This window comes from Amblyraja radiata, chromosome 13 (assembly GCF_010909765.2).
Source record: "Amblyraja radiata isolate CabotCenter1 chromosome 13, sAmbRad1.1.pri, whole genome shotgun sequence".
Classification (NCBI taxonomy): domain Eukaryota; kingdom Metazoa; phylum Chordata; class Chondrichthyes; order Rajiformes; family Rajidae; genus Amblyraja; species Amblyraja radiata.
The window spans coordinates 10,086,518-10,104,716 of NC_045968.1; the positions used below are offsets into that span (position 1 = coordinate 10,086,518).

Sequence of the window (18,199 nt, forward strand, 5' to 3'; positions counted from 1 at the left end):
GGGGGAGAGAAGAATTGGGTGAGGGTGGATGACATGATTTAAGTGGCACAGTTAATTGAAGAAAGAGAAATCACTGATGGCAAGCTTTTAAATCAATTTTATTCGATGTGATATTGCAGATATAGTCTTTAATGCAATATGTTACATTGCATGTAACCATTTAAACCACAATGCTATTTTACAGAAGTAAATCATTACTGCTTATGTACTGTTACACCGGTCTTTTTTGTCGTTATAAGCGCTGAATTTAGATTTCCAGTCTGACATATAAGCATTCCATCTGTGGAATTCCTCTTTCCATTGTTGCTCCACTTCATCCATGTGTGCTGCAATAAAGATGTTGCAACTCGTCATTATAACCTCCAATTGACAAATATTCCAGTACAGAACATTTGGTATTACATCGGCAGTGTTAGGCTTATTAAAATATCAATGGAGGATAAACAATTTAGGACTGAGATGATGAAAAACCTTTTCAACCAGAGAGTTGTGAATCTGTGGAATTCTCTGCCCCAGAAGGCGGTGGAGGCCATTTCACAAGAGAGAGTTAGATTTAGCTCTTAGGACTAATGGAATCAAGTGATATGGGGAGAAAGCATGAACAGGGTACTGATTCTGGATGATCAGCGCACGATCATATTGAATAGCGGTGCTGGCTCGAAGGGCCGAATGGCCTACTCCTGCAATGTTTCGTCTATGTTTCTAAATATGGAGGAGAAAACGCTGTTTGGAGTATATCTGGCCATTTCTGGTGTCTTCGGGATTACTGAGAGAAACTTTACAGAACATCATTGATTACCCCTGGTTAAGAGGGCACCAGACTGGGATCCCAGTGAGATATGCCCCCTTGCCTTCAATTCTGTGACCAATTTCCACGTTTGACTGATTTCCACGTTTGACCGATTTCCACATTTGAATTGAATTGAATTTCCTTTATTGTCATTCAGACCTTTCAGTCTGAACGAAATTTCAAATTTGACCGATATCCACATTTGATCGATTTCCCTCCTGGGATAAATAAAGTTCTATCGCATCATGTCGCATCTAACATCGACGTCATTGGAAATTTATTAAACTCGAATATCAGCATTGCAAATATATGTTCAGAAAAGGTTTGTGGTAAATTATACTCTGCTGGTTATAGTCTATTACATTTTGAGAGGATTTGTTTTGCAGCGGTTTGAAGCACGGTGACAGTTTCATTTTGTACAACACCAAGGAGTTAATTCATTGCAACTTATGTTCCATACGGCATTTATCCTTTTTTGGCTCTGTAGATCATCTATGTAAATACCAGCTACTAGGGCTGACGTGGATGTACAGAAAGCTAAGCGCACTATCCTTGGCTCCATTCCCAATACTATTACATGGATGGAAAAATAAACGTCAAAGACCCAAACCAAACTGAGAAACATTAACTCAATTTGCCTCATACCATCTATTGATCATTACATAGAACAGGCCCTTCAGCCCACAACTTCTGTGCTGAACATGATGCCAAGATAAAATAATCTCCTCTGCTTGCACATCATCCATATCCCTCCAATTCCTGCATATCCATGCGCCTATCTAGAACTCTCTTAAATGCCCTTATTGCATCTGCCTTCACCCGTCTTTGGGAGGTGGGAAAAGACACCGAGCACTCAGGTGAGTTGGCCCCTGTAAATTGCTCCTGGTGTGGCAGGGAGTGAATGAGAAAGTGGGATAACATAAAAACGAGGTTGAATGGTTGGCGTGGATTCAGCGGGCCGAAGGGCCTGTTCCATGCTGTAAACTATCTAAACTAAACCTACTGGAACTGAAGACGGAGGTAGACAAAATTGCTGGAGAAAGTCAGCGGGCGAGGTTGCATCTACGGAGCGGAGGAATAGGCGACGTATCGGGTCGAGACCCTTCTTCAGATGAACGGGAAACGGGAATGTTTTTGGAGGTTGCTCTTTCTGTTCGCTGTTCAATTCTCCACCACCATGCACAGCTGGATGGAGTATGAGTGCAGAATGATAATGTGATCCACTGGCTAGTGAAACGGTCACATCTGCCTATTACATGCTGTTGGGCATACACATTCCGTACTCCTGTGTTGCAACTCCACCAGAATGCAAGCCCGTTTCTGACTCCTTCATGCCCCTTCTGAAGCCTCTGGGGTAAATGGTAGTGTTTCATGAGATTACAAATCAAAAACAAATCAGCCCATTCTATCAAGAATAAGAATGATATTTCAAAAATAGTGATAAACGGTGGCTCTCGTGCTGCAATCACTCTTTCTTACCTGTCCGTTGTAGTAATTTTGGAAGAAATAGATTCCACAAGGCACATTGCTGAGCTCGGTATTTCATATAAATTCTCCTTGCTTCCGTGTTTAAAGTTACAAATTGTTGGTCTGTATGTTTATATTCGGGCCATGCTATTCCTTGCATGTTGGGCTCATTTGGGTTACTTTAACATAACAGGGGACAAAAAAAAAAAGGCAATTAAATCGTCATGTGTACCGAGGTACAGTGAAAAGCCTTTTGTTGCGTGCTAACCAGTCAGCAGAAAGACAATACACGATTCCCTGGGAGCTCCAGTTTCCTCCCACACTCCAAAGGCGTACAGGGCTGTAGGTTAACTGGCTTGGTAAAATTGTAAAAATTGTCCCTAGAGTGTGTAGGATAGTGTTAACGTGTGGGGATCGTTGGTCGGTGTGGTCTTGGTAGGCCGAAGGGCCTGTTTCTCTAAATTAAACCAAACTAAACTAAATCAATCTGCTTTGAGGAAATCCAGAAGGTAATACCATGAGGGCTAAATCACAATACAACTAGAACTGCTTGTGAATAAAGGTGGAAGCTAAATAGTTATAAGTATTATCTCCTTGGCTAATGCATTGATTGGAAGCAAAATTGCAAGCTTAAAACATGCCCAACAATGGAAGGTTATTTATTCTCCATTACAGTACAACCCTCTTGTGCATCAGATTTTTGGTTACACTTGCAAATAAATAACATTAATCTTTTTATTTGCTAATCCCAGACATGTCTTCACTCTATCAATACTTCCAGAAAATAATAAATACTTGTTCTAAGAAAAATCAATACTGAACTTTAGTAAACAGATGTTTAAACTGCCTTCTAAAAATTCAAAGAATTAGCACATAAAGGCAGTAAACAAATCTTCCCCAGTAACAACAAACCATTGCTGAGGAAAAGATTTAACAGATGAATCCAGAAAATAAAATGTGTGTTCAAAAAGCAACATATTGCTTTCAAGGGCGGCATGGTGGCGCAGCGGTAGAGTTGCTGCCTTACAGCGCCAGAGACCCGGGTTCGATCCTGACTCTCAAGTCAAGTCACTTTTATTTCTATAGCACATTTAAAAACAACTCTCGTTGACCAAAGTGCTTTACATTAGTGCAGGTACTAACGTGCTACATACAGTGGTACATAGATCTAACAATACATACATGGATACATACAGCGCTCCCACAGAGGACCTCAAGAAACGCTTGTGAGTAGAAATAAGTTTTAAGTCTAGACTTAAAAGAGTTGATGGAGGGGGCAGTTCTGATGGGAAGAGGGATGCTGTTCCATAGTCTAGGTGCTGCAACCACAAAGGCGCAGTCGCCCCTGAGCTTATGCCTAGACCACGGGATGGTCAGTAACCCCAAGTCAGCGGACCTGAGGGATCTGGAGGTGGTGTGGTGGGCAATCAGCTTTTTGATGTAGGTGGGGGCAAGCATATTAAGGGCTTTGTATACATAAAGCAGGAGCTTGAAATTGATTCAGAACCGCACTGGGAGCCAGTGGAGAGAGGCCAGCCCGTCAGAGGTCTCGCTGTGGCGTTTTGGACCAGTTGCAGGCGGGACAGGGAAGATTGGCTGATGCCAGTGACAAGGAAATTGCAGTAATCAAGGCGGGAGGAGATAAATGAGAGGACAATCTTTTCAAGGTCGTCAAATTGGAGGAATGGTTTTATTTTAGCTATCGTGCGAAGCTGGCAGCTAGCTTTTACCACGGCATTGACTTGTTTGTCAAACTTCAATGTGGAGTCAAATATCACGCCAAGGTTTTTGACGTGAGGGTTTGAGTAAGGGGGTAAGGCTTCCAAGGCTGCCTGCTATAGTTTGGATGGAGCCCGAGGGGCCAAGTAGGACGATCTCAGACTTGCTCTCGTTTAGTTGGAGGAAGTTCTGGGCCATCCAACACTTTATATCCTCAAGGCAGTGCATAAGGCCGAGTAGATTTGATCGGTTGTTGGGTTTCAGGGGGAGATAGAGTTGTGTATCGTCTGCATAGTAGTGGAAGGAAATGCCAAGCCTTTGAATGACTTGGCCTAATGGGAGCATATACAGGGAGAAGAGAATGTGGAACCCCAGCAGAGACTAGCCGGGGAGTAGAAAGAGTTGCCTATGTTTGTAGAGAAGCTCTATCTTTGAGGTAGGAGGCGAACCAGCTCATCAATACCAACCCCGTACTGGAGACGATCAATTAGGATGGTGTGGTCCACTTTATCAAATGCTGCGCTGAGGTCGAGAAGGAGCAGATTGCACAGTTGCCAGAGTCAATGGCGAGAAGGAGGTCATTATGTACCTTCAACAAGACAGACTCTGTGCTGTGGTGGGCCCTGAAACCTGATTGGAAAATTTCCAGGCTGGTATTTTAGTGTAGGTAAGGCATTAGTTGATTTAAAATTACCTTTTCAAGGACTTTTGAAAGGAAAGGCAGTTTAGACATAGGTCTGTAGTTGCTAGGCAGGGTGGGGTCTAGGTTAGGTTTTTTCAGGAGGGGCTGGACCACCGCGTGCTTGAAGCAGGTTGGAACAGCGCCAGTGGCCAGAGAACTGTTGATGATAGCGAGGATGCTGGGACCGGCTATTGAAGGACAGTGGGGATAACGTCAAGGGGGCAGGTAGCAGGTTTCATAGTGAAGACCAGCTTTACAAGGGAGGGTAGCGTAACGGGTTGGAAACAGTCTAATTTAGAAGAACAGACCAATGAGACAGCTAGGTCACGGATGGGAGGGGAAATATTCGTTCTGATGTTCTTAACTTTGCTGGTGAAAAATGTAGCAAATTCTTCGCACTTAGCAGGGGAGCCAGCTAAGCTGGTACTGGGGGCAGGACATATGACAGAGGTAATAGTACTAAAAAGGACCTTGGAGTTATGGGCGTTTTTGGAAATAAGGTCGGAAAAGTATTGTGTTCTCGCGGACTTTACTGCTTCCTGGTATTTGAGAAGATTGTTTCTCAGAAGTTCAAAGGAAATTTGAAGCATTATCAGATTTATACTTCCATTCTGATTTTCTGCACTCTCTTCTTAGCGCTCTGCTGGTGTCATTGAGCTAGGCATTAGCATCTCTAAACAAAACTAAACTAAAATAAAATTTCTGTAAATAAGAAAATAGTAGCAAGTATAATCACCCACCCCTTCAAGCCTGCACTGCCATTCAACAAAGAGAGACATAATGTACTGGAGCATCTCAGTGAGTCAGGCAGCATCTCTGGAGGAAAAGGATAGGCGATGTTTTGAGTTGGGACCCTTCTCCAGACCATTCAATGACATCTGCTCCTGGTCCCATCTCCTCTGCCAATTCCACTTTGCCCTCAATTCCCTGCTCTTTCAAAAAAGTCCCACGGTACGAGTTCATTCCAAGAGCTCTCCCGAGTTTGAAAAAAATCAAACTCACGGTAAGCACGGAGAATGAACGTAGCGGGTACGTCGGAGCTCGGGGACGTCTCTTAGCGCTAACGGCAGATACTCGGGAAGACTCGCTAACGGCAGGTAAGCTCGGGAAGACTCGTGAAGATTTTTCAACATGTTAAAAAAGTACCACGAGAGCCCCGAGTACCGACGAGTGGCCATTACCGTAAATCTCCGAGTTCGAATCAGGGCAAACTAGGGAGAACTCTTGGAATGAACTCATACCGTGGGACATGGGTATAACTTAGCGGGTCAGGCAGCATTTCAGGAGCAAAAGAAGAGGTAATGCTTTCAGGTCGAACCCAAAACGTCACCTATTCTTTTAGCAATGTTACAAAATTTTGAGATTTTAAAAATCAAGTCTGTAATTTATCCCATCAGATAAAGCATAAAAATAAGTTTAATTTGACACCTAATTCACTTTCATATCTCAAGTATTTAAAAAGTTATGGCCATTTTCATACTGGGAAATGAGCATCTTGTTCCCTATTGATTTTCTATGGACATAACCAAAAAGCTGTGATCGTGAACAGTCAAAAGCCCATAACTTTCTTAAAAATTAAGAGAACTGAATGAAATTTTCAGTTATCATAGATTGAAGCATTCTGAAACAAATATAAAATAATCTTACTTGGATGACCTGAAATTAAAGCATATAATTAGTTAGTTACCTAATTGTAGCTAATTTCAGACTTCAATTACTAGATCTAAACATCTATCCATTTCTTAATAAATGATTAACATTTTTAAATAGCCTAAATGTTCAAATAATATTCACAAATAATTCACAATAAAACATGATTTTTAAATCTCATTTACATTAATTTATAGGCCAAATGGATGGAATTTAGTGTTTAATTGTTGTAAATAAATGCCCATTTAAATCAGCTTTCCAGTGGGTCCCTGTGGAACGCGCTGGTTTAGAACGTTCACATTGCGGTAGATTTGTGCCCCAAATGCCGAGAAAAATACTGCGGGATATAATGGGCCCAAATTGAGCTACTCGCAATATTAAACTTTGTATAAAGGGATCTTTAGAAGCCCTTTTTAATGTAAAAATATACAACCTAACTTCTGCTATTTGCTTTATGAGGCCCTGCGGTTGCTGGCGGTCGCGGGTTTAGAGATTGATTTTTAAACTACTATAACTATTATTCAAGGCCTTTAAACCTAATAATAGCTTTTGCGACGGGGTCTTTCAGCGATTTTTCGTTAATAATTAACTAGGCTGAACATTTTCGATTGGAACAGCTTAGAGAAAATCGCGTTTTAAACCCACCCCCTCTAAACGGCGCCAAAATCGCGCACACTTGCAGCGACAGATTTTCAACGACGCTTCAGGTAGGCTTTGCAACATACCTAATTCTTTTTCCTCTGCAAATGTTGCCTGGCCTGCTGAATTACTGCAGCATTTTGTGCCTATCTTTGGTACAAACCAGCATCTGCAATTCCTTCCTACACATTTTGTCTGCCAGAGGAGGTACTTGAGGCAGGTACTATAACAACATTTAAGATGTTTGGACAGGGATATGGATAGGAAATGTTTAGAGGGATGTAGGCCAAATGCAGGCAGGTGGGACTACTGTAGATGGGAAATCTTGGTTGGTACGTGCAGGTTGGGCTGAACGACCTGTTTTGTGCTGTATGTTTCTGTGACTGTGAGGGAGATTGTTATTCTCCTTGGTTTTAAATGTCTGCCCCCTTTTCTTATGTTCCCTAATTGATGATTCCACATCCTGCACAAATATCTCAACATCTCTTCTCTCATGCTGCTAAGCTCCAAAGAATATAGATCCAATACTGGTAGAGTAGCTGCCTTTACAGCGCCAGAGACCCGCGTTCGATCCTGACTATAGGTGCTGTCTTGTGCGTTCTCCCTGTGATCATGTGGATTTTCTCCGGGTGCTCCAGTTTCCTCCCACTCTCCAAAGACGTGCAGGTTTGTAGGTTAATATGACTTCAGTAAAAAAAAAAAATGTAAATTGTCCCTAGTGTGTAGGATAGTGTTAGTGTCTGGGGTGATTGCTGGTCGGCACAGCCTAAGTGGGCTGAAGGGCCTGTATCTGTAAAGTCTATATCTCAAATTAGTGATTGTGAATTCTGTATGAGTAAATTTCCTTAAGCCGAACATCTGTAACACAAAAAGCTGGAGTAACTCAGCGGGATAGGCAGCATCTCTGTAGAGAAGGAATGGGTGATGTTTCAGGTCGAGACCCTTCTTCAGTCAGACTGTAGCACAGGTTTTGTCTATTTATTACTTGGGGGCCAAAACAGTGCGCAGTATTCCAGGTAATGCTAAATGAATTAAAATAATGTATTCTACATTATCTTACACACAGGATGAATGACTGTTTTAAACATAACTCTTTATGTCTGCATTACATTTGTGTAGACGCCTTTCAAATTGACACGCAGGCAGCACGGTGGGGCAGCGGTAGAGTCGCTGCCTTACCGCGCCAGATATCCAGGTACGATCCTGGCTACAGTTTCTGCCTGTACGGAGTTTGTACGATCCCCAAGTGCCCTGCGTGGGTTTTCTCCAAGAACTTTGGTTTCCTCCCACACTCCAAAGACGTACCGGTTTGTAGGCTAACTGGTTTTGGTGTATATGTAATATTGTCCCTAGTGTTGGGTAGTGTTAATGTGCGGGGATTGCTGGTCGGCGCGGACTCGGTGGGCCAATGGGAATGTTTTCGTGTTTTAATTTTTAATTTTCTTTATTTATATAGCACATTTTTAGTCAACTTGCATTGACCCCAAAGTGCTTCACATAATTACATCCACACACACAGGCAAAGGTGGGTGAGGTGTCTTGCCCAAGGACACACACAGGCAAAGGTGGGTGAAGTGTCTTGCCCAAGGACACAACGACAGTATGCACTCCAAGCGGGATTCGAACCAGCTACCTTCCGGTTGCCAGCCGAACACTTAGCCCATTGTGCCATCTGTCTTTGTGTTGTATCTTTAAACTAAACTAATAACAGCATAAATAACAAAAGCGCAAAAAAGAATGAAAGCAACATCTTATTTGCAGGATGCAACATACCCTTATCTCGTCGATCAATAACTCACCCAGTTTTTGCAAATGTTGCCCAATAGTGCATGATGTTTCTGCTGAGGGTTTCCTCTGCTGCAGTATAATGAAGCTTTCTGTCAAGGGGAATTCCAAACACAAATTCAATCTCATAGCCGTGCATAACTCCCATCCACTCAGGCCAATCTGCATTAGATGCGAGGTGGTCAAACAAATAGATGTAGGCCGCATTTCCACCTTCAGCCATCTTGTTTGCAAAATGTGTGAAGGGGCAAATAAAATTGCGATCGCCCACCAAGTCAACAAATGCATCGCGATTTTTGGTCGCATTGTTCACGTCTGTCCAGTTCGTGTATTGGAAGACTACCGCCTCCACGCCAATCTCACCAGCGTCCGGAATGGTCATCTTTACGCCTTCGAGGAACTGTTCACGAGTAATGAGACTTTCAGAATCCTTTTGGAACCCTGGAGCCTCATACGGCAAAAAGTAACTCCCCTCGTCTTTGTTCACTCCCGCTAGGATTTGGACCTTCTTAGATTTGTTCATTCGAATTAATTCATCGGGCAGGTCAGTGAGGAAATCTCCGTCAACAACAGGAGTAAACACACATCCGGACAAAAGGCGTCCCGTTACGATTCCGACACTCTTGTCCACTATCTCTTCGGGACGCTTGGCACGAAGACAGCTCACTAGCTCTGTAGCGTTACTGAAAGCACACTGCAGGCGCTGAGCCAGGACTGAAGCCCTATGCTTCGCCTCGCCATCTCGCACCACAGCCCAAGGTGCATTGGCAGAACCACTTTGCATTATGGCTCTGGTGAAGAGGGAATGGCTTTCCGGAGAAAGAATGTGGAGATGTACTGAAGCGGATCCAGCACTCTCTCCGAACAGGGTCACGCTGTCGGGGTCACCTCCGAACGTCGCGATGTTGTCTCGAACCCACTCGAGCGCTAAACGTTGATCGAATAATCCCATGTTCCCACGAACGTCACGGCTACCGGGCAAGGCTAGAAAGCCGAAAGCACCCACCCTGTAGTTCATGGAGACTACGATGACATTCTCGGCGTAGGCTAGATTTTTCCCGTTGTAAACTGCGAGGGACGAGGTGCCCGATACAAAGCCCCCTCCGTAGATCCATATCATCACAGCGGCTCTGTTTGGTCTTGGCGATGGGACCCACAGGTTGACATACAGACAATCTTCACTGAGTTGAGTGTTAGGATTCCACATCTCCTCCCAGGCCAAACCAGAAGAAGCATTGTTTACATACTGGTAACACGTGTTGGGATACTTGTCTGCGTTCCACAATCCGAACCAAGGCCTTCTAGGTTCTGGTTTCTTAAATCTAAGATCGCCAGTGGGAGACTCTGCATAAGGTATCCCCAGGAAAGCTGTGACTGATCCCGAGAGAACATTTAGTGATGTGCCTTTTACTTTTCCTTGTTTAGTCGTGACCACCAGCTCTTCGTCGCTTGCCGTACAGTTCACTGGTTCACAAGTCAGAAGGATCCACAGCATGGGTATTTGGCATGTCAAGAAGGCCAGACACCATTTGAGCCTCAGAACCGATCGTGCGTAGAACTGAAAAGAGTTACACCACAAGATTACATTTTGTTGTTTAAAAATTGAAATTAAAATTCGACCGCTCAAGAACATAATTCAAATGCATTCATTTCAGTGTTTTGAAAGTTAACACAAGGCAAAGGAGCAGAATTAGGCCATTCGGCCCATCAAACTTGCTTCGACACTCGATCGTGGCTGATCTGTTTTTCCCTCTCAACCCCATTTTTCTGCCTAAGCTTTGTATGCTCCGTAAGCTTTGATGCTCTTACTAATCAAGAGCCTATCAATCTCCGCTTTAAACTGACCAGTGACTTGGCCACCACTACGACAATGAATTCCATAGAACCACCACCCTCTGGGTAAAGAACTTCCTCCTAATCGCCATTCTATTGCTACGTCCTTTTATTCTGAGGCTGTGCTCTCTGATCTAAAACTCTCCCACTGCAGGAAACATCCTATCTATGTCTACTCTATCTAGGCCTTTCATTATTTAGTATGTTTCAATGAGTTGCCCCCCCCCCCCCCCCCCCCCCCCCCATCTTTCTATACTCCAGCAACCACAGACACAGAGCTGTCAAACACTCCTCATATGTTAACCCAATAATCCCTGGGATCATTCTCATAAACCTCCTCTGGACCCTCACCAAAGGCAGCACATCCTTGCTCAGATATGGGGCCCGAAACTGCTCACAATACTACAAATGTAGTCTGACCAATGCCGTTTAAAGTCTCAGTATTAAATCATTGCTTTTATATTCTGGTCCTCCTGAGTTCGCCTTCTTTACAACCAATGCAACTAGCAGATTAACCTTTTGAGAATCTTTCACCAGCCCACCCAAGTCCCTTTGCACCACCCACTTCCGAATCCTCTCCCCATTTAGAAAACAGTCTATACCTTTATCCTCTGCCAAAGTGCATTTGACCATACACTTTGCTATGCTGTATTCCATTTGCCATTTCTTTGAACACTCTCCAACCTGTCCAAGTCCTTCTACTAACTCTTTGCTTCCACAACATTACCTGACCCTCCACCTATCTTCATATCATCTGCAAACTTGGCAGCTATCAATTCCATCTTCCAGATCATTCATATATAATGTGAAAGGCAGTGGACCCAACACCGACGACCCCTGCGGAACACCACTAGTCATCAGCCACCAACCAGAAAAATCACCCTTTATTCACACTTTGCCTTCTGCATGCCATCAACCATCTATCCATGCCAGTACTTGTCTCTAACCCAAACTTGTTTAGCAGCCTCACATGTGGCAACACCCATTGACTCCCCTTAATCTAAAGAATTCAATTAACCGCAGTTTTATTCATACCTCCAAATGTCAAATCTAAAAAAAACATTGCTCTGTGCTATGTGGTAGTGAATTAGTATCAGATCTCGTTGAATTGCAACAAATATACCATAATGGGATATTTTCTGTCAAAGCTATCCTTTTTGATTATCCGGAGTTAAATATAATACAATACTGGAAACTCTAATGCATGATTCACAAAATCTAAAATGGAATATCATTTTCCTCAGATACCAGACGGTTACAAAATCCAGGCAGAAACTGGCAATAATCATTAAATATGACCACCTTCCTACGGCAAATGACTTAGCTGAAAGAGCACAGAGATAATAAACATTTTCCGTTTTCCTACCAGGATGTCCATCTCATTAAGGCACAGGTTGCTGGGTTGTATCGAGCTGGTACAAAGAATCCTGGCCTCAGTGACAACGTTACTTCATTTCATTCAAGATGCCCCTGTCAATTTTCATTCTGTAAATTAGAGGGAAAAAAACACTGAACCAGGTTTGTTAAAGCATCTCTGAGCTGATTTATTTCAGATGTATGAAAGAACTGCAGATGCTGGTTTAAATCGAAGGTAGACACAAAATTCCAGAGTAGCTCAGCGGGACAGGCAGCGTCTCTGGAGAACATGGTTCTCCATTTATTTCATGTTCAGTTTAGTTTATTGACACGTGTACCGAGGTGCAGTGAAAAGCTTTTGTTGCGCCCGAACCGGCCAGTGGAAAGACAATACATGATTACAATCGAGCCATTCGCAGTGTACAGATATTCCAACATTGAATGTGTAAAGATAGACACAAAATGCTGGAGTAACTCAGCGGCTCAGGCAGCATCTCTAGAGAACATGGGTAGATGACATTTTGGGTTGGGACCTTTCTCCAGAGATGCTGCCTGACCCGCTGAGTTATTTCAAAGATAGATGCAAAGTGCTGGAGTAACCCAGCTGGCCAGGCAATATCTCTGGAGAAAAAGGATGGTTGACGTTACAGGTTGGGACCCTTCTTGAGCTCTGAAGCATCAGCCATCATGTTTCTACAGAGATGCTGCCTGACCCATTCAATTACTACAACACTATGTGAATATTTTTGGGATAAACCAGCATCTGATGTTCCTTTTTATTACAATTTGAATGAGTAAAATTGTCCTTCACCTAAATACCAGATGAGATAACCATTAGTTTTAGATGCACAAGTTTGTTGTTTGGTCACCAATTGCATCCCTCTCCCTGGCAACTGATTGGAATCCTGCCAGGCCATTCACAACCTTGACATCGTGTTTCACCCAGCTCCGAACAAACTCTCATTACTATAACCATCACAAACCCATCTGTTTCAGCTGATCCATTGCTGAAACTGTCATTGCAAACTTCAGTTCCAGTGATTACCTGTCTGGCCTCAGTAATTCCAAGACAAGTGTGTTGGCATCCCAACTTGCACCCAGATCCATCCACCTTCCACACCCCAGAACTTTGACCCACCCAGCAATGTCTATCGAGTTGCACATAAACAAAGAACTGCAGATGCTGGTGTCACAGCGGCGTCTTTGCTGTCTTACAGCGCCAGAGTCCCGAGTTCGATTCTGACTATGGGTGCTGTCTTGTACGATCTCCCCGTGACCTGCGCGGGTTTTCTCTGAGAAGCTCCGGTTTCCTCCCACACTCCAAAGGCGTACAGCTTTGTAGGCTAATTAATTGGCTTGGTATGAATGTAAATTGCCCCTAGTGTGTGTAGGATAGGGTTATTGTGCGGGGATCGCTGGTCAGCGCGGGCTCGGTGGGCGGAAGGGTCTGAATATCTTTGTTGTTTAAAGAAAAGACAATTTTGAAACCTCATTGAACCTTACGGAACAGTGAAAGACCTGGATGGAGTGGATGTGGAGAGGATGTTTCCACTAGTGGGAGAGTCTAGGACCAGAGGCCACAGTCTCAGAATAAAAGGACATACCTTTAGAAAGGAGATGAGGAGGAATTTCTTTAGTCAGAGGGAGGTGAATCTGTGGAATCCTTTGCCACAGACGCCTGTGGATATGGATATTTTTTTTAAGGCGGACATTGACAAATTATTGAATCTTTGTTGTTTGAGGAAAAGACAACTTTCTAAATCTTTGCACAGATTAATTTCTAGATGGACTAGTATGTTTATTGTAAATGCAGAGATATTGGATTTTCTAGCTCACTTCTATGCCTAAACATGAGGAGAAAAAAGACAGTTTGACTATGCGTTTTAACCTTCTTAAAGAACAGGAAAGAGTTTATACGTAGAGAAAAATAAATGGATTATATAATTCATGCCCTTGGGTTCTCTTAGTTAAAATTAATACAGTGGTTTCACCACAATCTGAATATACAGCAGCAGAATAAAATGTAACGGGCTACAATTGTAAATTAAAAACAGACAATATTCTTCATGTTTTTATATAACTGGATTTCATGATATGAAAATGTAACTATTTTGTAAAACATTGCTTTCAAATGTCTTGTTATGGTGTTCTTGACTTGCGAATGCTAATAAATTCATATCATGTGATCTTCTGGCTGAAGGGATGTTTTAGTCTTATTCCATATGTGGAGTTATAAATTACAGGAACATAGCAGTCCCATCTCACAGTATATTATCACCATTGTCGAGATGTCCATGTTCTAAGATTAATACATGTGGTTTTATATTGTGGAATAATGTTGTCGTTCTTTCTGGGTGGTAAGCATTGCATTGTTCTATTCAGTCAGTTGTGTTCAATTTTTCTGTAGCTTTGTGTACGGTACTTGATTCGTTCAGTATCTGAAGAAGAAACTGGCCTGGTTTTGACAAATGAAGCAAGAGTTCAACATAGTCTGCAAATTTACACATTAATTAGCAAAATTACTGTCATCACAAAATAGCATTACAAACATATTTATAGATTAATGCATACTTTCGAGGAACTTAAAAATGCAACAGTATTGTTCATTTTACAGAACACTATGCTTTCCAAGAATTCCTAATCCTTAGTTTATTTTGCAAGTGTAGTCTCTGAAACCCCCCCACCTGCGTTCACCAAGACCTGCCAAGCTTTATCCTGCCCCTCCACCCTTCTAGCTTTCGCCCCCCACCATCAACAATCAGTCTGAAGAAGGGTCCCGACCCAAAACGTCACCTATCCATGTCCTCTAGAGATGCTGCCTGACCAGCTGACCCTGACAGTCCTTTCAGGTTTGGCAGAGGTTCACTTGCACCTCCTCCTACCTCATCTACTGTGTCCGTTGTTCAAGTTGTGGACTCTTGTACATTGGCAAGACCAAACGCAGACTGGGTGATCGTTTCGCGGAACACCTTCGCTCAGCCCGCGTGATTCAACCTGATCTCCCAGTTGCTGGACACTTTAATACTCCTTCCCATTCCTACACAGACCTTTCTGTCCTCGGTCTCCTCCATTGTCAGAGTGAGGCTGAATGCAAATTGGAGGAACAGCATCTCATATTTTGCTTGGGCAGCTTACAGCCCAGTGGTGTGAATATTGATTTCTCTCACTTCAGGTAGCCCCGGCATTCCCTCTCTCTCCATCCCTCCCCCACCCAAGTCGCACCAGCTTCTCATTTTCACCCTACAAACAGCTCACAATGGCCTGTTTCCTTTATCTCTCCACATCATGGTCGATATCTCTCGTTTCCCTTATCCCTAACCAGTCTGAAGAAGGGTCTCGACCCGAAACGTCACCCATTCCTTCTCTCCAGAGATGCTGCCTGTCCCGCTGAGTTACTCCAGCTTTTTGTGTCTAAGCGATACGCATACCCGTTGACATTGACGGTGCTGAAAAAATTCCTAAGAGTAAATATCACCACGCCTCTACTTCCTTAGGAAGCTTAGGAAGTTCGGCATGTCCCCTACAACTCTCACCAACTTCTACAGATGCACCATTGAAAGCATTTTATTGGGATGCATCACAGCATGGTTTGGGAACAGCTCCACCCAAGACCGCATGAAATTGCAGAGGATTGTGGATGCAGCCATCACACAAGCCAACCTCCCTTTTATCCAGAGATGCTGCCTGTCCCGCAGAGTTACTCAAACAGTTTGTGTCTATCTACTTTCTATTTTCCCCATTAATACCTCACACTGCTTCGACAAAGCCACCAGCATAATCAAGGACAAGTCGCACCCGGGCCACGCCCTCTTCTCCCCTCGGGTAAAAGTGTGAAAACACACACCTTCAGATTCAGGGACAGTTTCTTCCCAGTATCAGTGTATATATCTCTCAAGTGAGACACAAAATGCTGGAGTAACTCAGCGGGACAGGCAACATCTCTGGAGAGAAGGAATGGGTGACGCTTCGGGTCGAGACCCTTCTTCAGACTGATGATTACAACATAATTATAATGTTGTAATCCATTCAAATTGCAATTTACAATTTCTGGAACGAACACATTTATTGAAAGCTTAATGACACAAATATAAATGGTAAGCAATTGATGACAGGGGCAACATCAACTGAATTGTTGCAACATATAAGTGGTCAATTTTCTATCTCATGTACAAAACTATATCCAAAAACCTTTCATGATCGAAGATAAGATTCAAGAAGCTGGAGTAACTCAGCGGGTCGGACAGCATCTCTGGGGAAAGGGAAAAGGTGACGTTTCGGGTGGAGACCCTTCTTCAGATCCGAAACATCACCTATTCCTTTTCTCCAAAGATGCTGCCTGAGCTACTCCAGCCTTTTTGCGTCTATCTTCGGATTAAACCAGCATCTGCAGTTCCTTCCTGCACATTTCATCTATTTTCTACGAGTGATGTTTTCATGGATAATTATAATGTAAATCAGGCAAATTGATTACAATTGTAGTTGAAACCACAAGCCTTTGTTCGTTCAAACTGATAATAATGTTTGCCTACCTTGCACGCACAATTATCGCTCTTGCGGGGAACCACAGTGGCTTTGTATTTGTTTAGAAATCTAAACATCGACTTTGCATTCACACCATATATGTTTCATTATAACTCACGTCTACAAAAAAACTGGTCTCAGCGAGGACTCGCAACTTACCATCAGCTTGTTTAACAGGAAGTAACTTTACACCACTGCTTGCACTTGGAGTCTACAATTCAACTCTCGCTGGTATCACGAGGAGAGGTAGTTTTATTGTCATATGTACCGGATACGGAATAATAAAATACTTACTTGCAGCAACAGCACAACAGGGGGGGGGGAATAAAGTTATAGAGGGGAAGGGGGGAAGAGAGGGGGGGAAGAGAGGGGGGGAGGGGAGAGAGGGAGGGGGGGAAGGGGGGAGGAAGAGGGGGGGGAGGGAAGAGGGAAGAGGGGGGAGGGAAGAGGGGGGGAGGGAAGGGGGGGGAGGGAAGGGGGGGGGGGAGGGAAGAGGGGGGAGGGAAGAAGGGGGGAGGGAAGAAGGGGGGAGGGGAGGCGAGAGGGGGGGGAGGAGAGAGAGGGGGGGTGAGAGAGAGGAGGGAGAGGGAGAGGGGGGGTGAAGAGGGGGGGTGAAGAGGGGGGGGGGTGGAGAGAGAGGGGGTGAGAGAGGAGGGAGGGAGAGGGGGTGGAGAGGGAGAGGGGGGTGGAGAGGGAGAGGGGGTGGAGAGGGAGGGGGAGTAGAGAGGGGGGGTTAGAGAGGGGGGAGAGGGGGAGAGAGGGGAGAGAGGGAGGAGGGGGAAAGAGGGGGGTGGAGAGGGAGGGGGAGTGGAGAGGGGGGGGAGTAGAGGGGGGGGGGAGTAGAGAGGGGGGGAGTAGAGGGGGGGGGGTTAGAGAGGGGGGAGAGGGGAGAGAGGGGAGGAGGGGGAAAGAGGGGGATGGAGAGGGAGGGGGAGTGGAGAGGGAGGGGGAGTGGAGAGGGAGGGGGAGTAGAGAGGGGGGGAGTAGAGGGGGGGGGGGGGGTTAGAGAGGGGGGAGAGGGGAGAGAGGGGGAAAGAGGGGTAAAATAAAGTAATAGAGAAAGAGCAATGAGAGGTGATAGAGAGATATATAACGAGAACGAGAGAGAGAATCCCTCGTCTTCAGTCGCAACAAGGGACAATTCTCCTTTGCCTGCAAGCCTTGCCAATGAAATGAGACAATCAGCAATTGTAACAAACATTCACGCCCCGAGCTTGCAGATGGCCACTGTGACCACAGCAGAGAGGACAGTGAATGCAGGACCAGCCGGTCCCCAGCGCCAGGTGAGCGCTAGTGGGCGGGGGCAGCATCGACCTACCTGTCTGTCTGCGCCGTGCTCGCCCCCCTCACCTCCCGCCGCCGCCACCGCTCCGTCACCCCCTGTGCGCGTCCCCGCCTGCCCTGCGCGCCCCCGCCTGGGCGTGCTCGCGCCGCCCACATCGCGGGGAGGAGCCCAACATGGGAAGGAGATCCATCTGCTAGAGTGGAGGAGGTTCATCTACTAGAGTGGAGGAGGTCCATCTACTAGAGTGGAGGTCCATCTACTAGAGTGGAGGAGGTCCATGTCCTAGAGTGGAGGAGGTCCATGTCCTAGAGTGGAGGAGGTCCATCTACTAGTGGAGGAGGTCCATCTACTAGTGGAGGAGGTCCACCTACTAGAGTGGAGGAGGTCCATCTACTAGAGTGGAGGAGGTCCATCTACTAGTGGAGGAGGTCCATCTACTAGTGGAGGAGGTCCATCTACTAGTGGAGGAGGT

General features: G+C 44.7%; 1 protein-coding gene across 3 annotated transcripts; it reads right to left on the reverse strand.

Moving 5' to 3' along the window:
• Positions 1–80: 80 nt before the first annotated feature.
• bche (butyrylcholinesterase) lies at positions 81–17,847 on the reverse strand. Of its 3 annotated transcripts, none has more exons than XM_033031195.1 (5): positions 16,602–16,746; positions 11,932–12,050; positions 8,747–10,290; positions 2,270–2,436; positions 81–326 (listed from the first exon to the last, which is right to left on the reverse strand). In XM_033031195.1, the coding sequence occupies exons 2-5, from the start codon at positions 11,941–11,943 to the stop codon at positions 202–204; spliced, it is 1,848 nt and encodes a 615-aa protein (XP_032887086.1). In that variant the 5' UTR covers positions 11,944–12,050; positions 16,602–16,746; the 3' UTR covers positions 81–201. The 3 variants fall into 3 exon arrangements, with proteins under 3 accessions (XP_032887086.1, XP_032887087.1, XP_032887088.1); XM_033031196.1 differs by lacking the exon at positions 16,602–16,746 and adding an exon at positions 16,451–16,562; XM_033031197.1 differs by lacking the exon at positions 16,602–16,746 and adding an exon at positions 17,761–17,847 and having other exon boundaries at positions 107–326.
• Positions 17,848–18,199: the final 352 nt, after the last annotated feature.

What these genes read in the sequence shown, in the direction of transcription:
- bche (XM_033031195.1), bottom strand. An exon ending in GCAACATTTGCAAAAACTGG is followed by an intron (nt 2,437 to 8,746) that starts GTGAGTTATTGA and finishes GTTATGTTAAAG; the next exon opens with TAACCCAAATGAGCCCAACA. An exon ending in AAAATTACTACAACGGACAG is followed by an intron (nt 327 to 2,269) that starts GTAAGAAAGAGT and finishes TCTTTATTGCAG; the next exon opens with CACACATGGATGAAGTGGAG.